Source organism: Mustelus asterias, chromosome 17 (assembly GCF_964213995.1).
Source record: "Mustelus asterias chromosome 17, sMusAst1.hap1.1, whole genome shotgun sequence".
Lineage (NCBI taxonomy): Eukaryota > Metazoa > Chordata > Chondrichthyes > Carcharhiniformes > Triakidae > Mustelus > Mustelus asterias.
The window spans coordinates 4,907,574-4,931,448 of NC_135817.1; the positions used below are offsets into that span (position 1 = coordinate 4,907,574).

The 23,875-nt window shown below is 41.8% G+C and overlaps 1 protein-coding gene across 1 annotated transcript; it reads left to right on the forward strand.

The window, feature by feature from the left end:
- Positions 1-1,257: 1,257 nt before the first annotated feature.
- LOC144506279 (SPRY domain-containing protein 7) lies at positions 1,258-23,875 on the forward strand. Its single transcript, XM_078232158.1, has 5 exons — positions 1,258-1,463; positions 11,777-11,893; positions 15,086-15,252; positions 17,286-17,388; positions 22,152-23,875. Exons 1-5 carry the CDS (start codon positions 1,358-1,360, stop codon positions 22,247-22,249), a joined length of 591 nt encoding a protein of 196 aa, XP_078088284.1. The 5' UTR covers positions 1,258-1,357; the 3' UTR covers positions 22,250-23,875.

Consider the following 23,875-nt stretch of genomic DNA (forward strand, 5'->3'; position numbering starts at 1 on the left):
ATATGGAGACAAAGTCCTGAAACAGTGAGGATTGTAACGTTTGGTATAAACATTGACATCAAAAAGAAGTTTTGACATAAGCTGAGTAAAGTGGGCTTGCTTGAGAGCTATGATAAAGACTCTGTACTGAGTCCAGGTCTGACTAATAACAAGTAAACTGACTTAAAATCTCCCACACAAATCTTGAGGTCCACATGGATGTTGGGAGGAAAGACATTTAGGAAATACGTGGGATACATTAAATTCAGGATGAGTTGTTTGCATGAAGCAAATTTCTCAGTGACGCGTCGAGTAGTTGGAAAGAGTATTATTCTGGGACTCTAGGTCTGTACTCATTGGAAATTTAGAAGAAGTGGGGGGGGGGAGGGGGGAGTCTTATTGAAACTTACAGGATACTGTAAGTTTCTGTACTGTACTGCGAGGCCTGGATAGAGTGGACATGGAGAGGATGTTTCCAATAGCAGGAAAAGCTAGAGCCAGAGGACACAACCTCAGACTAAAGGGACGATCCTTTAAAACAGAGGTGAGGAGGAATTTCTTCAGCCAGAAACTGGTGAATCTGTGGAACTCTTTGTCACAAAAGGCTGTGGAGGCCAGGTCATTGAGTGTCTTTAAGAGAGAGGTAGATAGGTTCTTGATTAATAAGGGATCAGGGCTTATGGGGAAAAAGGCAGGAGAATGAGGGTGAGAAAAATATCAGCAATAATTGGCGGAGCAGACTCGATGGGCCGAGTAGCCTAATTCTACTCCTATGTCTTATGGTCTTATTACAAAACGTGGCAGTGTCCCAGGAGTTTAGAGGTCTAACGTTGTTCCTCCTCCTCTGGGGATTCAAGGTTCACCATAAATGTTGAGATCATCAATGGGAGCAGCCGAATTCAAAGCTTCACTCAGAAACAAAACCCGCAGTTACCATCCATCCCCTTCACAACAAAAACACAACATGCTGGACAATCTCAACAGGCCTCGCAGCATCTGTGAAGAGAGGATAGAGCTAAGGTTTCGAGTCAGGGTGACCCTCCCCCTCCTCACAGCTGATTTTTATCCAGCTCCTTTCATGGTTTGAGGGTGTGCCCCAAGATTAATTCACTGCGACCTGATCCCCTGGCAACCACTTCCCATCAGTCAGAATTGTGCAGTCAGAGCATGCGCGATATCACCGGCCGGAGGGCATGACGCCATCGGCAGAGCGTGTGAGGTCACTGGAGGGTGACGCCATAGCGTGTGAGGTCACTGGAGGGTGACGCCATAGCGTGTGAGGTCACTGGAGGGCGACGTCAATGCGTCAGGCCGGGTGCGCGGAACGTCATGCGTACGTTCGGAAGCCGTGTGACGTCAGTGGGTGAGTGCCGGGAAGATGGCGTCGTCGGTGTTGTGTTGTTTGAGGTGGTGTGGAGATGGAGGCTCTGGACATATTCAGCTCAAGGAAATGCCCGCCGTCCAGTTAGACACACAGCACATGGGTGAGTCGGCAAGTGGCCGCAATTATCAATTTTTGTTACTGTTAACCGAAGGAAGTAACTCAACCGCCAGCGGACTTCCTCATCTCATTTAATTGCTCAGCGTCACTCTAGGTGGGTGGCAGAATCTTACTTTGCTTTAAGATTTATGTGATCCATCTGAAATTCACAATCTTTATATAGGTTAGCAATCCACTTCTCTGATGCAGATATGATGCACGATAGAAGCCCTCAGATTGTGAGTTGGCGTTACTGCTGTTAGTCTATTTGCGATACCACTAATTGTTAATGTTGTTAATAGGGATCTAACTCTAGCACCAACCTTTAACACGAATTGTAACCACCAATTCCGACCATTAACCCAAAAGCCCATCATTTGAGTCACTAACTAACGCTAATTGCAAAACGTACATTGCCCAATGTCAGTAGTGCAATGTATATTATGGTGTCAGTAGTCATTGTGCCATTTGGGCAATGTCTGTAATCGTTGTAACATTAGATGACAGGATACTACAGTGCAGAAGAGGCACTTCATCCCATCGAGTCTACACTGAGTGAGGAGCTAGCCAGAGTTGACTGGGAGAGGACCCTAACAGGAAAGATGATGGAACAGCAATGGCAGGAATTTCTAGGAGTAATTTAGGAGACACAGCAAAATTTCATCCCAAGCCTGCCCACCTAATCCCACTTGCCAGCACTTGGCCCATAGACTTGAATATTATGGCATGCCAAGTACTCACCCAGGATGAGAGGCATCCGCCTCCACCACCTTCCCAGGCAGTACATTCCAGACTGTCACCGCCCTCTGGTTAAAAATGTTTTTCCTCAAATCCTCCCTAAACCTCCCACCCCTCACTTAACTTGTGTCCCCTCATAACTGATCCTTGAACTAAGGGGAACAGCTGCTCCCTATCTACCTTGTCCGTGTCCCTCATAATCTTGAACACCTCAATCCCGTTGCCCTTCAGTCTTCTCTGCTCCAGAGAAAACAACCCAAGCCTATCCAACCCCTCTTTTTCACAAGGGGCGCCAAGGGTTGGCCGTGGGTCATAAGAAAAGAGGCAGAGCATGAAGAAAAGGAGACATGTCCTCTCTCTGTCCAACCTCTCTTTATAACTTAATGATGGGCATTGTGGCATCAGATGGTGCCATTGCAAGTTTGGTATCAAACAGTGACGTGCAGTGTCGTAACTGACAGTGTTGATACATTGTGGCATCAGGCAGTGTCTTTAAGCAATGTGATGCAATTGGTATTGATGGGCATTGTGGCATCTGTGCCAACAGGTTGTGGCATCAACCATGAATGGTCGGCCATGGTTGCCTCATCCTCCCCTTAGTGTGCTTCTTATTCCTTGGGATGAAATTTTGCTGTGTCTCCTAAATTACTCCTAGAAATTCCTGCCATTGCATCATCTTTCCTGCTACGCTCCTCCCATTCAACTCTGGCTAGCTGATCTCTCATGCCTCTCTAGCTGCCTTTATTCAACTGTAATACCATTACATCTGATTCCAGCTTCTCTCCCTCAATCTGCAGGGTGAATTCTATCATATTATGGTTACTGCCTTCCAAGGTTTCTTCACCTTAAGCTCCCTTATCAAGTCTGCCTCATTACACATCATCAAATCTAGAATTGCCTGTTCCTTAGCAGGCTCCATCACAGACAGAAGGAGCGTGCCAAGCATTGCTTCTTTTTCAAACAAAAACTTGGGGGACAGCCAACTCCTAGTTCATTCCCCATGGTGAGCTTTGACCAATCAGAGTTGACATGCCTGGTTTGAATTTGAAGAAAAGCTGAGCAGTTAACTGTTCCCTGCTGCATTCTCCATGGCAGCAGCTCAAACAGTCAGAGTCCACTTGCCAACCAACCTACCAGCACTCATGCACTATAAACTGTTGTTCCCTTCATTGTTGGTATTGTGCAATCTGTACTGATGAGTGCAAGACAAATGCTAAGACAGCATTTCTCTTTCTTCAACTTCTGAATCCCAGAGTTTCAGTTACCTTGCATTTACAAATTTAATTTCCCCAAAACTAAAAGTTATAATCCTGCAACATATGAATCATGAAATTAGACATTTTCAACACAATCGTATGTGAAATCAAGGGCGGCACAGTGGTTAGCACTGCTGCCTCACAGTGCCGGGGATCTGGGTTCGATTCCCAGCTTGGGTCACTGTCTGTGTGGAGTTTGCACATTCTCCTCATGTCTGCGTGCGTTTTCTGGTTTCCTCCCACAGCCCAAAGATGCGCAGGTTAGGTGGATTGGCCATACTAAATTGACCCTTAATGCCGGGGAATTAGTAGGGTAAATACATGGGATTACGGGGATAGTGCCTGGGTGGGATTGGTGGTCAGTGCAGACTCGATGGGCCAAATGGTCTCCTTCTGTATTGTAGGGATTCTATGAAAGTGGTCATTGTAGCATCGGACAGTGCCATTAAGCATTGTGATACAAGGCAATGTTGATGGGCATTGCAGCATCAGAAAGTAAATAATCATTATTGTATAATCTGATGCATATCGATCATCTTGTTATTAGTCATTCCAGTTACAACATAATTCTTTGACTGTGATGTTCAGCCAAAAATACATAGAGATTATAGGACAGATACAGCCAGTCTTTGTGGGTCTTTTTTGTCCACGTGAACAGTAGTTCAAATCACATTTAACCAACCTGTTGTATTCTTTTGAACCCTTATCCTTTATCCATCTTTCCAATCTAAACTTGAATGTTGACATAGTTTTTCCTGCCCTCTGTTTTATATCCCTAACATTTCATGTTGTTTTATTTTTCTCATTCTTACTTGCATTACGACCAGAAGAAGCCCGCTTCCCTCCACTCAGTCCCATACTTTCAACACTTCAGCACATAAACTGCATTTTTATAACCAAACAGGTCCCAGTTTTTCAAGCGTTCATATTTCTTCATCCTATTTAATTTATGCCTCACATCCTTTGAATAATTTGGGAACATAAGTATTGTGATAAGTTGCATCCCTCTATGCGCTCCTTTTTCAAAACAAAAATAAAGAATTGCCATTTCTAGAAAATGAGAACTTGCTCCCCCACTCCAGAAGAAAGATACTCATGTTATATTTCACTACTCAATGGTACAATTGCTAAGGAATCATAATACTGGCAGGTAGCATTTTGCTGTGGCTCAGTTTGTTAATTCTTATGGTATGATTCAGAGACAAAAATAGAACAAAATATAGAAGACAAAATATTGTAGTATGTTTCCTGCATGTAGATTAATAATTTTATATAATAAATATAAACAAGTCCTTCCCCATTTATGTTTTGGCCAATGTATTTGTGAAATAATTTTTTAATGTAACCAAAAATGATTGCATTGTAACCGGTTTGTGAAATCACCATCTTTACAATTATGTCACAAACCAAAGAAAGCTGAGATTTTCCAGTTAGTGTTTCCACAGACCAATCGTTGCACACAAAATGGATAAGCAACAGTTACCATAGAAATAGCCTTGTAACGCCCAGAGAGCAATGAGAAGCAGTTGTCATCCACATTATACCATACCTTTCAGTCATGTGATGATGGACCAGACAAAACACTCAACAGTGACATTGTTCAAAGGTGACACATTGCTGTGAAATGCTCGTCATTACCTGATGGGATTGCTTTGGTTACCATTAGCTGATTAGGTGGAAATGTTATTAAGCAAGATGATCGATCTCATTCAGTGAATTACATGATAGTAGGCCAACTGGTAATGCCAAGTTCCAAGAAAAGAGAAATGTCTTGCTATAATGCTTTCTCATTCTGCTGAGCTGTATGTACAGTATAACTTCACTATACCTTTTTTAATGTTCCCAAAGGCAAGACCAATTTCTTTTTCCAATAGCAATCTATCACACTGAGCACATTTTTCAGGATCAACCAGGACTGACCTGATACAACAATGAAATTTAAGAGGAAGCTAATTGTAGGATAATCTACTGTAGTATAAATCCTGCATTATTTGTACATTCATTGCCTAATAAGGCAATCCACCATCCAGGTACAAACCAGCTACATACTGGGGTTGAAGATGACAAATCATCAACAACTTGGATCACAGAGCTTGACTTGGCAAAGAGCAACTTTGTGAACCAACAGGGGAAAGATCAGGTGGGCTATTAACAAAGGTGATATACTGATCTGGAAAGAAGAAATCCTGTGTAGCTGAAGGTTAATAACTTCAACACCTACTGCTCATGTTCCACAATGTTATTCGGGATATCAAATCCTCATGCAGTGCGGATGATGGATTTTTTTTTTAAAATCCAGCTGGGCATTCGTAAGGCATGCACTGTATATACAAAGCATGGAAGCAGGTGTCAGAAATGTGTTTTATGAACCGCTTTAAATATGCAGAAAGTGACTCTCAAAAGAAGGAGGTGCCAACTGTATATGAGGAATGTTATATCCCGAGAATTTCAGAAACAAATTGACGGGGGAATGAATTTACAGAGAGCTAAGTCTTGGCACAAACAGTACCCAGTGACGAGGAAATGACTGAATCATTGACTAAGTGGGGGAGATAATGAGAAAATATGCAGTGACGAGGACATTGAAGGCACAGAATCAGATGTCCCCTCACTGGATGAAAGGCACCAACAGCTGTGTGAAACTTCACAAAGTCATTACTTGTGACTGAAAATCTTTTTGGACTGGTTTATAAATTAGAAACTCTGTGCGTTGAGAAAATTACAAATAATATGAAGCAATTTACAATTAATTGTAGCAATAAAATAATCCAACAAAGTAGGTAATTGCTTATATTTTCCAATTGAAACCTTATTATAGTGAATACCCTGATTATATCAATCCTATCCAATTCTAGAAAAGGTAGGGAATGTTTTTGATAAAATGTACTATACTGTATTTTTATTAGATGGTTGGGTAATTTACAAATCCTTTGGTTCAAATTTTTAAATTGAACTGATAATACTGGCTTTTGCATAAATTGTAAAAATCACAGCACTAAATCATGAAACCGTACCAAATTCATAAGACAATAAAATTATGGCATTGATTATTTCCATGTGGCAACCAAGAATAGTTTCACTGCCATTTTATCTGATGCTGATCACTCCCATCTGCCTTACACTTGTATCTCACTGACTACTAGGAGCACAGACATACCACAGGAGAAGAAACTCAACAGAAGTCCTATTGAACTACCATCCTCATGTGCGTTAATTTATGGTAGAGATTAAATGAAGTTAATTTCATACTGATCCTGATCAGTTCACATCATATGCATCCCCATAGATTTTTGAAGCAGCAATCAAACTGTTACAATTGATACTGGCTGTATAAAGCAAACAGGATGCATAACATTAACTGTACACTGATGGTAAATCAGCCAGATGAAAGTAAGAAATGCATGGTGTTCATACTGTGAATTTTCAGTATTTTGATTTTATTTCTGATTAAATGGAGAAAACAGCAATTGTGATTTTTTTTTAGTGGTTGCTTCATGCTACCATGGTTAATTGTTGTGATGTCATCTGATTGTAATTATGTAGAATTCATAATTTATATGTTGCCTTGAAGAGGAAAACTGCATAATTTCAAAAGAATTAAGTTTTTAAAAATGTGAACCCAGTCAAGGATATCCATGTTTCAGGCTACTACCATATGCAACCTTAGCACCTTAACCCAGAGAGTTTTAAAAAATAATTTCTGTGTTACAAAGCCAACTTGCAGAGTGGACAGGACAAGCTCTTATTCTATCCTCTTGTTTGCTTCAAAAAACAATTCAAATTGAATCCAATTCATGGTGCCCACAAAAACAACGTTCTAGATTCAAGCTGACAAGAGCAGGCACTACACCTAATCACACATTTGATCCAAGTCAAAAAGCACTTGCCCTGATATCTTGGTTCAGTTCAGTTACTGGTTCCTTCCTGAATCTCCAAGGATTCTTCTTGTCCTTGTCTTTAACTCCCAAACAAATTTATTAAACAGCAACAAACTCGCAAAAGTTCCAGCATGTTACAACAAATATTTTTATGTCAGCTGTTAAACTCAGTTCCTTGTATAGTTAAAAATAAAATCACTGCTGCTCTACAAACTGATATAAGTAATTTCCTTAAACTTAGTTGTTTTCTTTTTCACACCGCCTACAAAAGCTATTTGGTCTGACGGATTCTCTTTAAAACCTCAATGAGGACGCAACCTCAGGCTAAAGGGACGATCCTTTAAAACAGAGATGAGGAGGAATTTCTTCAGCCAGAGAGTGGAGAATCTGTGGAACTCTTTGCCGCAGAAGGCTGTGGAGGCCAGGTCATTGAGTGTCTTTAAGACAGCGATAGATAGGTTCTTGATTAATAAGGGGATCAGGGGTTACGGGGAAAAGGCAGGAGAATGGGGATGAGAAAAATATCAGCCGTGATTGAATGGCGGATGGGCCGAGTGGCCTAATTCTGTTCCTATGTCTTATGGCCTTATGGTCTAATACAAGCTTGTAAATAGCTTCAGAAAGTCACTAGGCTCCAATGAATTTAAATAACTGTTAAAATTCAAAAATGGCTGCCATATAAAAATTTGAATAAAGCACAAAGTTTGTTTTCTTTTGAAAGGCTAAGCTCCTCCCTTGGACCATAAACACCAATTTCAACAACAAAATATGAGATGGAACTTATGTGTGTGAGGCTCATTTTTATCCCCAGATATTCCAGATCTAAAGAAGCCCCTGGTTAAATCTGGAGGGAATATTTTTTTAAATCACAATACTCATAGAATGATATTGAAAAATGAAAGTAGCCATTGTACCAGCCATTACTGTAGAATGAGGATGATAGGTGTCAGCTGTGGCCTCTGATAGCACAGCCTAACTTCTGTCATAGGAAACTTGCTATGATCCATTATTAAGGACATTATAGCAGAATTCTTAGAAAATCATAATGTGATCAGGCTTTGTAAAAGGGGTATTATGTTTAACTTATTTATTAGATAATTTGGAATTAAAAGTCTAATGGCAACCATGAACCCATTATCGATTGTTGTATGAACCTATCTGGTTTACTAATGTTCCTTGGGAAAGGAAATCTGCCATTCTTACTCGGTCAGGCCTACATGTGACTCCAGGCCCACAGCAAAGTGGTTGACTCTTAAAAATGCCCTCTGAAATGACTGAACAAACCAAGGACTCGAGGGCAATTAGGGATGGGCAGGTGGCCCAGCCAGTAATATCCACGTCCCATGAATCAATATTTAAAAAAATATTTTTTTGTATAACGGGGAACCAGTGGATTTGACAAGGTGCCACATCAAAGGTTACTACACAAGGTAAGAGCACATGGTGGTTACTATATTAGCATGGATAAAGGATTGATTAAGTAGCAGGAAGCAGAGGCTAGGGATAAATGGGTCTTTTTCAGATTGGCAGGCTGTGAGTAGTGGGATTCCATAGGGATCAGTGTTTGGGCCTCAACTATTTACAATCTATATCATTTTTCTTATTATTTAGAGAATGTAAATCCTGAAGCCAAGTGATAGCCTTATTTACTGAGTTCAATAATTGGTCTGCCTCTTAGCTTGTTGAGGGAACACTTCTTGGTAAATTGCAGCATTGTTTGTGTCTTTGTACTGAGGCCCCACCAATGGAGGTTGGCTGCACAGGGGCCCTGTCCTGAACCTGTTTAGCTAGAACCACTCTCGCCATGGTGGTTTGAAGCCTGCTATTTGACAGTTGGAGTTTGCCACAAGAAACTTGTTAGTGACTTCCCGCGTTTCCCATCCTTGACCCAAAGGATGTACGCTGGTTGATATTGCTGAGAAAGAGTGATCCATATGGGGTGCTGAGATGAAAGGCGAGCAGGTCATCATGGAGTGGTGAGTGAAGTGCAGCACAGATGGTTTCAACCAGCTTGTGGCATTTCATCCATCGACGAATGTTTGACAGTGTGACGTTTTTGAGGACAGAAAGCCAGGGAGATAATGTGCATTATTGCATTCACTTGAGTGTCAATTAGGTGCGTGTGTCAGTGTCACAATACTCTGCTGCGGAGTATGATAGCACACGTGATGATGTGCAGCGTGTGTGCCAGCAGCATGTTTGGTTCGTCGATTGTTCCTGCTTTTAACCTTTGCAGCTGTTTCCTTCAGCTACTCCTGGACGGATAAGATGCTATGTAGAGTCACTCCCAAATATGCTGTGTTGGGGCTGGCACTGAGCCCTATGAGTCCATTGGTCTGTCATCTCTATGCAATACTCTTTTGCCCAAGGCAGACTCTGAATCATCGGTTGTGAAGGAGTGGCTCAACAACTGCCCTAACCCAGGTTGGAAGCACTATTTATCTATATCAATTATTTGGAGATGGAGAATCTGCAAATGGATATAGATAGGTTAAGTGAATGGGCAAATAATTGACCGATGGAATATAATGTGAGAAAGTGTGATCTTGTGCACTTTGGCAGGATCCATTAAATGGGTCATTTTCAGATTATGAGCTGTTCCTAGTTGGTGCAGTAAGGATCAGTGCTGGGATCTTAATTAATGACAACTCAAGGGACCAAGTATAATTTATGTAAGTTTGCTGATAATTCAAAGCTGGATGGGAAAATAACCTGGGAGGAGAACACAAGGTGTGTGCAAAAGGGTATAGATAGATTAAGTGAGTTAACAAGTATAATGTGAGGTTATTCACATTTTTTTACATGGTGAGAACCTATTAAATGTTATTATTCAGATTTGGATATCTTTGTATAAGAAATGCAAAGTTAGCATGCAGGCCCCACAGGCAATTAGGATTGCAAATGGTATGTTGCCCTATATTGCAGCAGGGCTAGAGTACAAGAGTAAAGAAGTCTTGTGGCAATTATACAGGACTTTGGTGAGATCACCCTGGGGTACCATGCACAATTTTGGTCCCCATACCTAAGGAAGGAAGTACTTGCCTTAGAAGGAGTGCAACAAAAAAAGTTTACTGGAATGATACCTGGGGTGAGAAGGTCATCCTATGAGGAGAGATTAAGTAGAATGGGCCTATACTCTGGAGTTGTAGAAGAATGACAGGTGATCACATTCAATCTCTAGACCTGGGAGATTGAGGTGATCTCACTGAAACATAATTCAATCTCTCGACCTGGGAGCTTAAGGACAGAATTTTACTTCCTCATTCATCCCATGGTCCGCCCCTCACCTGCTCGTGCTAGGCGGGACGGTAAAATTCTAGCCATTGTCTCAGGATAAGGAAGTATCTTTTTGGACTGAAATGAGAAATCACTTCACTCAGGAGGTTGTGAATCTTTGGAACACTCTACTCCAAGGAACCTTTAATTATGATCAAGCCTGGGATTGATCATTTTTGACTCTAAGGGAATAAAGGCGTGTGAAACTTTCTAGTAAAATGGAACAGATTGAGGATCAACCATTACCTTGGTAAATGGCAGTGCAGACTCGAGGGGCTGTAGGGCCTACTCTTGCTCCTATTTCTTATGAGTTTTCCCTAGTGTCTGTCAATCTTTATCCTTGATTTGCTTTGATTTGTTATTGTCACATGTATTAGCATACAGTGAAAGGATTGTTCCTTGTGCGCTATGCAGACAAAGCATACCACTCATAGAGAAGGAGAGAATGCAGAATGTTATGTTAAGTTATAGGGTGTAGAGAAAGATGCAAGGTAGGTCCATTCAAAAGTCTGATGACAGCATTAGGGAAGAAGCTGTTTTTGAGTCGGTTGGTACATGACCTCAGACTTTTGTATCTTTTTCCCGATGGACAAAGGTGGAAGAGAGAATGTCCAGGGTGTGTGGGGTCCTTAATTATGCTGGCTGCTTTTCCAAAGCAGCAGGAAGTGTAGACAGAGTCAATGGATGGGAGGCTGGTTTGCGTGATGGACTGGGCTTCATTCACAACCCTTTTGTAGTTTCTTGTGGTCTTGGACAGAGCAGGAGCCATACCAAGCTGTGATACAACCAGAAAGAATGCTTTCTATAGTGCATCTGTAAAAGTTGGTGAGAATTGTAGCTGACATGCCAAATTTCCTTAGTCTTCCAAGAAAGTAGAGGCGTTGGTGGGCTTCAACCTTTAACCTTCATCCATCTTAGGCTTTATCCTTCAACCAACATCACCAAAGCATCATCACCACCATCTGGATGTTGTCACAATGTTTGTGGGAGCTTGCTGTGAATAAATTGACTATTACGTTCATGACATTACAGAAGTGACTACTGCAGTTCAAAAGGACTTCATTAGTTATCAAACTTTGCTACTCTGCAGAATTTACCTTGAAAATGCTTTTGTATTTTCTTAATATTGCTAGTTCTCTTCAGCTTATCAATTCTGTCTGTCTTCATAGGAACTGATGTTGTTATTGTGAAAAATGGAAGAAGAATATGTGGCACAGGAGGCTGCTTAGCCAATGCACCTTTACATCAGAACAAAAGTTACTTTGAATTCAAAGTCCAATCAACAGGTCAGTAAATGTCAGAACTCGGGCTGCCCTACTATACTCTTTTTAAAATTTATTTATTAGTGTCACAAGTAGGCTTACATTAACACTGCAATGAAGTTACTGTGAAAATTCCCTAGTCTCCGCACTCCGGTGCCTGTTCAGGTACACTGAGGGAGAATTTAGCATGGCTAATGCACCCAACCAGCACATCTTTAGGACTGTGGGAGGAAACCGGAGCACCCGGAGGAAACCCACGCAAACACAGGGAGAACGTACAGACTTTGCACAGACAGTGACTCAAGCTGGCAATCAAACCTGGGTCTCTGCTGCTGAGAGGAGGCAATGGTCACCACTGTGCCACCGTAATGGCCATTTCGTGGAGTACATTTGTAACGAGTATGTCCTTGAGGCCTAACTATTGCATTTTCCCTGTGCCAGCTGCCATGATTCCTTTCAGATATTTAAATGTGAGTCTACTGTCCCACTTGTGATCTTCTTGGGTTTTTTCTGAGCTGAAACCTAAATAAAGCTTTTATTTGTTTCAAAGGACTATGAACTTGCAATTGGAGCAACAGCTAACATTCAACTCTGTAATCTTAGAGTTTTGGAGGAAACCACTATCATTTTAACTCTAGCTTATACATTTTCTCCACATCCCTTCTCCCCCACTCCTGTCCTTCAATTCTTTTAGCCATGTTCTCTGGAATTCCCTACATAAACTTCTGCCTCTCATTTTGTTTCTTTAAGACCCTCCTTAAAACCCTATTCTTGGACTACCCCTTCTTGTTTGGCTTGATATCCATTTTTGTCCAATGGCACTTCTGTGCAGCATTTTGGTTTTTTAATACTAAAGTTGCTATATCAATGTTGGCTGTTGCCAGGAATTATGTCTGACAAAAATAATTGCACTTTACCAAATAAATCTTTTGTAATAATAAGTCTCCCCTCTGTATCCCACATAGTGTACTACTGTGAATGAAATGAACTCCGATATGAATGCCACATTTCTCCCTCCAGTGCCTTGAATTATAATGTGTACAGTATATTGCCTAACCCACAACTCAACTTACGGGGATCCCCTGTAGAGGCTATCCAAGTTCCCAATTAAACTCCTTTCACGACATGATGGTGACCCTACTTCAAAATTGTGACTACCTAGCAATGGTGAAATGCTTTGATTATTCTGAAGATATCTGAACAAGACAGGGCTTCCCAATTGATGGGTCATGACCCCACAATGGGAATTTGGGGTAATGAGCTCTAAGGCAGTAATGGCTGTGATAAAACTCAAACTGAATGCAAGCAGCTGCGAAGCCCATTTATCTTCCAATGGTGGACATGGTTGAACTGACCGACCTTTCAGGCCTGCTTCCTGCATTCAGGAAGGCCAGTGAAAAAGTAGGTGGTGTTGTTTTAAAAAGCCAGCAGATTAAACACCACCTCTCCAACCGTCACAGCTCTATCCAACTCTCATTGCTTTCTCCCCACTCTCCTGGTTCTCCACCCCCTTAACACTCCCTCCTTGCTCTCAAAGCTTTGCCTTCCCATTCAAACAGCTCTCCAGCCCCCTACTGTCACATTCTCCACCTCCTCAACAACCCCGCTCTCCAGCACTGCCCTCCCGCCCTGCTGTCAAAGCTTTCCCTCCCCGTTCTCACAACTCTCCACCCCCAGTCCCCTCTCCTCATTCTCAGCTCTCTACCCCCTGCCCCCTCCCCCTCACTGTCCCCACAGCTCTCCACTCCTGCCCCCTCTCCCTGCTCCCATAGCTCTTCACCCCGTCCCCTCCCCCCACTCCCACAATTCTCCACCCCCTGCTCCCTCTCCCCGCTCCCACAACTCTCCATCCCCCGCCTCCTCTCTGCTCCCACAGCTCTCCACCCCCTCTCCCCACTGTCACAGCTCTCCACCCCACCTCCGCTCAACACTCTCTCAGCTCTCCCCCTACCCCCTCCCTCCACTCTGAGCTCTTTCACCCCCCCCTCTTCGTGCTCTCACAGCTCCCCCCACACCCACCAACTCTCACACCTCTAATCCCCTACCTAGCTCAGGCTCACACTCTGATTGCTCACATGTTGGGGTCACAGCAATTTGCAAACTTCAAAACGGGGTCAGAGTTGGGAAAATATTTCAGAAACGCTGTCCTGAGATGCTATATAGTTTAAATTCTTCCTGTAAAACTGCAAGCAAGTTCTGGAGGGAAATTCCCTTTCAGTAGATCTGTGTTTTGTTTCAAATAAAAAGTTAGGTCAACTTGATCATACACTTCCACATACCCATGCACTCCAGTGTATTAAAAATAGCAGAACTATTTGTGTGTTTTTTTTTATAAAGCATATATTTTTCTCTTTATTAAGTTCATCCCCAGCCTCATTCATATAAAGTGGTCAGAAAACTGGCTGGTGATCTGCTCCATCGCTCAGATTGGGCTCCTGTAGAGCCTATTCACAAAGCAAGAAGCAACCCACAATGCTGATTTTTTTTTTTTAAATCTCTTCTGCATTTAGATTCCAGCTCAAATATTTTGCCTTTCTCTTGGAGAAAATAATGAACAAAATGGTGCAGGGAATTCTATGTGCCAGCCACGCCATGCCATTCTTGCACGTGATGGTATATCAGCGCTATGCATCTCTTATATTTTTAAATCCTGTTACAATTTGTATAGCAGTTACTGCTTTTCTTAAATTATCTGATATGTTGCTTCAATTGTGAGAGGATCTCGGATTGTGATTTGGGCTCTGATGTATCAAGATTATATATTTTCTGAGGTTGCGTTTAAACATGCATTGGGCTTTTCAAGAAATTGAAGCAATTGGGCGGCACGGTGGCACAGTGGTTAGCATTGCTGCCTCACAGCGCCAGGGACCGGGGTTCGATTCCCGGCTTGGGTCACTGTCTGTGTGGAGTTTGCACGTTCTCCCCGTGTCTGCATGGGTTTCCCCCGGGTGCTCCGGTTTCCTCCCACACTCCAAAGATGTGCGAGTTAGGTGGATTGGCTATGCTAAGTTGCCTCTTAGTGTCAGGCGGACTAGTTAGGGTAAATGTATGGGCTTATGGAGATAGGGCCTGAGTGGAATTGTGGTCGGTGCAGACTCAATGGGCTGAATGGCCTCCTCCTGCACTATAGGACTCTATGATTCAAATTTAGCTGCAGATTAGATTTCGGGAAGCTGAAATGAATTGTAACCACGTTGCACTTTTATTCTATTTCAGGAATCTGGGGAGTCGGGGTGGCTACGCAAAAAGCCAACCTTAATCAGATTCCATTTGGTCGGGACGTGCAAAGTTTAGTGCTTAGGCACGACGGAGCGATTTATCATAATAATGAAGAGCGAAACAGGCTTCCAGCGAACAGTCTTCCTCAGGAAGGAGATATTGTGGTATGTAAGAAGGAATTTAGGACTTGCAGATACGAGCCAGGCTTTTTGGTCTTCAAGGGTTTCCTCGCAGCTCTTTTGTTTTACTTTTAATAGAATAGCTTTATTTGGATAATTTTCTCCGATGCGCCTCTGGTTTTGGCTGCTGCAGCTGAAGTGGCGTTACATCTCACATGCACTGTTTCCTTAAGAACAGTGACGTTGCATTCCTCTCTGTACAGAAAGACTTCAGCTCTCCTAACTTCAACCATCAGTTTCAAAGTCGAGATAGTGGCCAGAACTTTCCAGCCGTTCGTGGTCTCGTCGGCGGTGCACTCCCGACACGGGTTTCACAGCGGCAAGGTGTGTATTCAACAGGGTTTCCCCTTGACTACAAGAGAGACCAGAGGATCCCACCACTGACCATTAGGGACTGCCTCCCGCTGCCATGAAATATGTGGCAGGTTGGGTGGTAAATCCCACCTATTGCTTCTGGTGACGCGGGACAGAAGCTGTCCAGGGCCTAAGCTTTGAATTCTCTCCCGCCTCCATTATGATGTTCCTCAAGATCTGCCTCTTTGGACAGGCTTTTGGACACTTGATTTCCACTTTTTGTGGACCATCATCAGATTTTGTCTGAAAGCATTCTTGTGTCGCATCTTGTGATGTTTTGCTATGTCAGAGGCGCCATGTAAATGCAGGTGATTATTTTTGTTTTGGAAAAATCTTGATTCACACTTCTGATCAGTTCCTTTGTCATTGGGTCAAAACCCTGGAAAATCCCTATCAAACATCAGTGTGGTGTACTTAGAATTGTAAGTGGTTTATGATGGCAGTTCACATCACTTTCTCATGGGCAATTAGGTTTGGTGAATAAATGGTGGCCTTACCAGCAATGCCAACATTCCATGAAGTAAAAATAAAATGACCAGACGGCCACCCCCGAGGTGGTTTCCAATAAACCAAAGTTAACATAATGATGACACGTACGTGTGACAAATGAAAGACAAATCAATGTGTTCATTTCAAACGACACAATGTGATTACTGTGTTGCAGTGAATTTATTGCTACACTGGATGGTCACACTCGCACCCTGACTGGTGCATTGCAAAATGATTATTAGTCCCAAAGTCATTTCAAGCCTTGAACTCGGACAGTGAAACAAAGTTATGAAAAAATATTTTGTTTTATGCTATCTTTTAATGTGAATAAATAAATTGTTGTGCCGTGATACCCTATTTCAGTCAGGGCAGTGACATTTGAGGGCCTTGTAATTTTTAAACTAATTGGGGGAAACATTGGTGCAGGTTTGATCCTGATATGAGTGGCAGGGACAGTATTAAGCGGCAGGTTGCCACAGCGCCTGGCCCTGCTGCCTCACAGCGCCAGGGACCTGGGTTCGATTCCTGGGTCACTGTCTGTGTGGAGGTTGCACATTCTCCCAGTGTCTGCGTGGGTTTCCTCCGGGTGCTCCGATTTCCTCCCACAGTCTGGAAGACATGCTGGACAGGTACATTGACCCAAACAGGCGCCGGAGTGTGGCGACTAGGGGAATTTCACAGTAACTTCATTGCAATGTTAATGTAAGCCTTGTGACTCATAAATAAACTTTTTAGTGCTGGCCCCTAATGTTGAGTAGCTTGCTAACATTCACTGCAAAAGATATGTGGTTACTCGGGGAACGTGGCCCAGAATGAGGCAAAAATCAACCTTTTTTTAAAAATTAAAGTTCATTCAGATTTTTAAAAAAATATATAAATTCATATCACTTTTCAGGACTGCCGCTTCAGTTATGAATTGGTTGCCGCTCTGCATTGTTACCCAGCTGTTACTTGATCCTATTTTCCTGTTGTGGTACGTGCCATTTCCAGTAGAGTGGTGGTGAATTAATTTGAAGGGAGGCATAACTAAGGAGATTAGTGTTTCACAATTTGATGCTTTCATAAGCTCTATTTCCACAACAGACTTTGTGAATTTTGAATCTTTGTCTTGAACCTATTACATTAGCGTTTAGCTACAGAATTGTACAGTGATTTAATTATTTTCTTTTTACAAGGGGCTCACTTATGATCATGTGGAACTAAACATTTATTTGAATGGAAAAAATATGCATTGTCCAGCATCTGGAATTAGGGGCACAGTGTATCCAGTTGTGTATGGTAAGTCAACTTATGCCTTGTAGTACAGAAATGTTGAAGTTTATTGTCCTCACGGCCTATATGGGTGCATGGTATGGGATCTTCAGGACCACATGCAAAATTAAAATCAATGTTCTCAGTAGTTTGCATGTACCCGGTGGTGTTGGTGTTCCAGTTTGTATCTACCAATAAGGCAACTATGCTTGGAACAACTCATTTTAAACCTTTGGCCCAAATCAATTAAGCCAGGAGCTTAGACTGGAGGCTCTTTATAAGTGTCACCAGCAAAATGTATTTGTCCCTCTATCCTGCAGTTGGCTCCTACACTGAATCAGTAATTAAGCAGGAAGCTAAATCTTAAATACCTGATGAGAAACAGATTCATTTACAAAGAGGTTCTGGAGAATGGTCCTGCTGGAATTAATGAAGCTACAGTGGGCTTGCTTCAAATTACAGATTTTAAGACTTTATTTTTGGAAGGGTTTAAAAAAAATATTAGGATTCCAATGTACCAGAGGTGTAGAGGCCAAATAGCTGGAATTGTTCAGTGATGGTACACCAGTGTCATGGGAATTCTCAAACACTAGGGGGTGCTAACTACAAAGATTTCTGATCAATGATACAGCATATACTGTGTGTAAGCTGACTCAGACCCTTGTGACACTGATGAAGCTGTCATTTAGCCAATACAAAATTTATTTTGCATTTAATTATTTTTGTTGATGTTTGTAAACATTTTCCTGCTTTGGAAAATGTTTTATACTGACGGAATTTGAAATCTAAATGTCTTAAAAGCTTAGTTACTTCCCCTAGTGTTAACTTAATTTAGGGGAGGCGATGGCCTTGTGGTGTTGTCGCTAGACTATTCATCCAGAAACTCAGCTAATGTTCTGGGGACCCGGGTTCGAATCCCGCCACGGCAGATGGTGGAATTTGAATTCAATAAAAGAAAAATCTGGAATTAAGAATCTACTGATGACCATGAAACCATTGTCGATTGTCGGAAAAACCCATCTGGTTCACTGACGTCCTTTAGAAAAGGAAATCTGCCATCCTTACCTGGTCTGGCCTATATGTGACTCCTGACCCATAGCAATGTGGTTGACTCTCACTGCCCTCCAAGGGTAACTAGGGGATGGACCATAAATGCTGGCCAGCCAGTGACGCCCATGTCCCATGAATGAAAAAAAAACTTTTCCCATTCCTCTTCTCTTTTGAATGGTGTGTCTCATTTATGACCCCAAGAGTACCACTGCCCTCTGGTATATCTTTTTTACAACAGCCCGCACAATGTTGGCAAATTATTTGACCAAGTCAGTAGCTATAAAACACCAAATTCAACCTGATCATGTCCTCCTCGCTGAATATCCAGACTATGTAGTGTCTTAACAGAGGCTGTAGGATATTGATCAGATGGTCGGATTCCCCTTTACTGAATGATTTTCAGTTCCTTAAACCAATAAACATAAAATCAGCTGTAGCACATAAAATAACATTTCATAGCCTAGCAATGAATACATAACAATGAAGAATGATACAGCGCAACACAGTAGATCATAGCATAGTATAGCATAGTCCCCTGGAAGCATAGAATCCCTACAGTGCAGAAGGAGACCAGTGTGCACCGACTCTCCAAAAGAGTATCTTACCCAGGCTCACCTCTATCCCTGTAACCCCACGCATTTATCATGGCTAATCCCCCTAACCTACACACCTTTGGACAATAAGGGGCAATTCAGCATGGCCAATCCACCTAACCTGCACATCGTTGGACTGTGGGAGGAAACCGAAGTACCCGGAGGAAACCCACGCAGACACGGGGAGAACGCGCAGACTCCACATAGTCACTCAAGGCTGGAATTGAACCCAGGTCGCTGGTGCTGTGAGGCAGCAGTGCTAACCACTGGGCCACCCTTGTTAATGGTCTAATTATTTGTATGGCAAGGCAGACAACAGGTTAGCATTCTATATGAGTTCAAAATTCATGCAGATGCAGTTACTGAGGTAATTTAAATTTGTTGCCAGTCCAACTGGGATCATCCCTGATTCCACATTGACTGTCCAGATAGGGTAAGTAATCTTGTAGCCAGGCCATAAATGTTAGATGTAACCTAAGTTTTATTCCTAGTCACTGTTTTTGTTATCTGTGTCAGCACCAGAGGCACAAAATGAAGTGCGCTTTCCAAAGGGAGCTTTGGCATCCCTTGATTTCAAAATGTTGTTTCTGTAAACAATCATGATATCAAAAAGTGAAGTTCATTTATTAGTCACAAGTAGGCTTACATTAACACTTCAATGAAGTTACCGTGAAACTCCCTTAGTCGCCACATTCCGGCGCCTGTTTAGGTATATCGAGGGAGAATTTAGCATGGCCAATGCACCTAACCTGCACATCTCTTGGACAATGGGAGGAAACCGGAGCACCCGGAGGAAACCCACGCAGACACGGGGAGAATGTGCAAAATCCACACAGACAGTGACCCAAGCCGGGAATCAAACCTGGGTCCCTGGCGCTGTGAGGCAGCAGTGCTAACCATTGTGCTGCCCCAAGGACACCCCTTTCAGGAAATGTTTGTCTGAATCTTAGCGTGGTGTTTTCGTAGTTCAGTTCAAGGCAGACAGCGTGCACTTCAACTGGATGGAGCAGAGTACTACTTTGATAGTCACATTGCTGGCCCGCACAGCCAGCTGTCCATCTCCTGGTCAGACTAAAGATAGCAGGCACATACTCCCACTAGATTCACTTTCAGGCAGTGCATTCCAGATCATCGCAACTTGCTGCTTCGGTTTTTTTTCACATGTCGTCTCTGGTTGTTTTGCTAATTACCTCAAACATGCATCCTCTGGTTACTGACCATTTAGCCACTAGCATGTTTTCTCATTATAGGAATTTAGCAATGTAAAGTCTTTCAACTTGCATGGTCTAATTTTTATTTCTGATGAACCTGACCACAGCTTTCACATTGGATGTAATGAGGGAAAGTTGATTCGCTTCAAGTTGTTTCACTTAAAGTTGTACTTGTCAGGAATACAACTACAACTTTAAGTGAGGATTTATGATACCTGAGAGTTCTTGTATCTTTCTGCATTTGTGAGTAAATCTTCTTCTCAACTGTTTCTCACTATTTAGTGGCCAGTAAAATACAAGTAGCAGTGTAACAGCTCTGCCATTGTTCCTTAATTCTATCCGAACGGATTCAGTCTTTAAATCCTCCCCGTGTCTGCGTGGGTTTCCTTCAGGTGCTCCGATTTCTTCCCACATTCCAAAGATATTTGGGTTAGGTTAATTAACCATGCTAAATTGCCCCTTAGTGTCAGGGGGATTAGCAGGGTAAATATGTGGGGTTATGGCGATTAGGGCCTGGGTTGGATTGTTGTCAGTACAGGCTCGATGGGCCAAGGGCCTCCTTCTGCACTAGGGATTCTATGACTTCTTCATCATCCAGTATGACTACTTGTGCCTGTAGCTCACCAACCTTATTTACTGTGTCTGCATTGCATTTCCCTTTGTCTGAACCCTCCTCTTTCTCAACCACTCTATTCTGATGCCATTTGTCTCTTCCAGTATTCTGTTGCCTTGTATGTCCTCCCTAATGCTTCAACCTTGTGCCTAACCCTGCTACTAAATTAAACCCTTCCCCCACAGCACTAGTTAAGAACCCTGTCCGGATATTGGTCCCAGTCCCATTGAAATGCAATTTATTTTTTTACAAGCCTGCATTCTAACCTTGCAGCAGAGCTGACAGCATTCCAATTCCTTTGTAAAATAAAGCTGTTTTATTTTCTTTCTTCAGTATCAATTTCATACAACATGATTGCTTTTACACATAGTGTGACCTCAACTCAAGCTTACATGGGAATCATTTCTGGTTGACCTGATCGTAAAACATAATTATGTACCTGGCCACATTCTCCCTTAAGTCAGCATAATATTTACACAAACTATTGTTTCACATGGTGTCTGTTAGCCACTGGGAACTGAACATTGACAGTGATTCCATGCAGTATTTAGTCATGTTTACAACCTTTTGGTTCTGGAATTGAGGGCTGCTGTAACAAAGCACCGTTGTTGAAAGCTTATAAGCATTTTAAGTGGGCATCGCCATCCTACTGCAAAACAGATCTGATGATATTGGTGGACAATGCCTTGTTGTATCAGAGCAAGTTGCAACTGGCACTGTTTTGCGATTGTCCAAAGCTCTGCTGCCCTTGGCTTGACTCACAGCAAGCCCTGTTAACCTATTGCCCCTGTGCTCGCTGACTCACGTTGGCTCCTGGCCAAGCAACATCTTGATTTTTAAAATTCTCATCCTTGTTTTCAAATCCTTCCACAGTCTTGCCCCTTCCTATCTCTCTCATTTCCTCCAGTCCCTCAATCCTTTAAGATATCTGTTGTATTCTAAGTCTGGCCTCTTGTGCATTGCCTGTCATTTTTGCAGCACTTTTGGTGGCCATGTGTTCAGTTGCCTTGACCTCACTCTCTGCCTCTACACTTTGCTTTCCTCCTTTATAACAGTTCTTAAAAACCTACCTCTGACCAAGCTTTTAGTCATCTGGCCCAATATTTTTTTATGTGGCTTATAATGCTGACAAGTGCCTTGGAATTTTCATTATGTTAAAGGCACTATATAAATATAAGTTGTTAGCTTCATCTGTGCAGATTGGGTGGGGCAGTGAATGGACAAATCAGAGTTCCTTACATTTAGAAACCTGTTTTTTTTATTCCAGTCAGTAATACCATGCATATATTTAATTATCTGATGGTTTATCTTTCTCTTTTCCAGTTGATGACAGTGCAATTTTGGATTGCCAGTTCAGTGAATTTTACAGCCCTCCGCCTCCAGGATTTGAAAAGATTTTGTTTGAACAGCAGATCTTCTGATTTCCACACACACACACCCATCCACTCTAATCTAGCCTTGTCCCACCTAGATATCTGTAAATTAGTTTTCCTGGGTTTGTAGTTTCTCGAGTGCTAGTTGTTTGAATTGTCAGTACCACAATCGGCAACACAGCGTACAGGATTTGGGCTTATCATGCATTCCTCTTTCAATGTTGTTTATTAATGGGAATAACGCTATTTTTAAAGTGAGCACTGACATAAACATAACATGCAGTAAATCATCGTCCTTACAGATGTGGTCCTCAGTCGAAGATTAAATAAAAATTATGGCATAATTGCAGCATTACAATTGCTGTACTTTGAGTTATTTACAAACATCAAATGAATGTTACAGTATTCATAATATTACAGTACCAACATGGCTCAAAATAATTGGATACTGTATATTTTTAATCATCTAGCCCATAGTATTTTTTTTGGTTTTATTTATAATCTGCTTTCCTTTCAGTTCGTATACTCTATCCTTCATATATTCTTCTCTGCCCCTGTCTACAGCTGATATATTTTCTCAGTCGCAGTTAAGTCTTGCTGTTATGATTGTCAGCTTTACTTATCATTGCCCTTTCTCTTTGCATCGTTTCCTGATTCAGTTTTGCCTTTTTGACCCTTTGTTGATAATGTCTTAAGTACCAATTTGCACATGAAACATTTGCAACACACGACCATAGTTCAGACGTTAAAACCTATGCCGTTTTGAGCACAAAACCAATCTCAATGCAAGGACCGTACTGTCAGTCATTTAAAAGATAAAATTGTCACCTCAACAATAATTGTATGCAGTGACCCAAATCTTGGTCACATTTGGACTGGTTAAACTCTCCAAAATTACAGCTAATTTATTCTCAAAAGCTAAATAGAGGTTGTAAATATGAAATATAAACAAAATAAATGCTAGAAACAGGCAGCATCTGTGGAAGAGAAAAAGAGAAACGACTTTAAGATCAATGACCTTTCATCAGAACTGGAAGATGGTAGAGATGAGTGATTCTGAAGAACAGAGCCAGGAGAAGGGCGAGAAACAGAAAAAGAATGAAAGGAAGATGGGTATCTGTGATAGGGGAAAAGACAGGAATGATTAAATGTATTTATTTCGTTGGGCCATTGGTGACTTAGCAGAAATTGTACTTTTTCTATTATTAGAACGTGAATAAGATTGACAGTGGAGATTCTCACTCAGCTGCTAGCCTCTTGAGGTTGAGGGTGCAAGTAAAAGGAGGAAAATTGAATAATTAAATTTTTCCCTCAATTTGAATTTTTGAAATTTGATTTTAAAAATAAACCTTTGTTGATTGTGATGTGAGAAATGATTAAGTCACCTAACTTTAATCAACTCCATCCTTACCTTCAAAGAACTGAAGAGAACTTCCAAGTTCAGCCATAATGAATAAATGAAATCATGAAAATTCCAGGCACAAGTGCTTGTCATAGGATTGGATTTGTGCACCAAGTCTATATACAAAGTTTCTGTTAAATCATGTACTTTGTAAAGAACAAATTGCAGAAATGGCATGTACCATACTTTGTAGTGAAGGTGAATGTTCTCCATAAAGACTGTGCTTTAATGTCTTGTACCGAGTCTTTGATTAAAAAAATCATTGCGCAGAT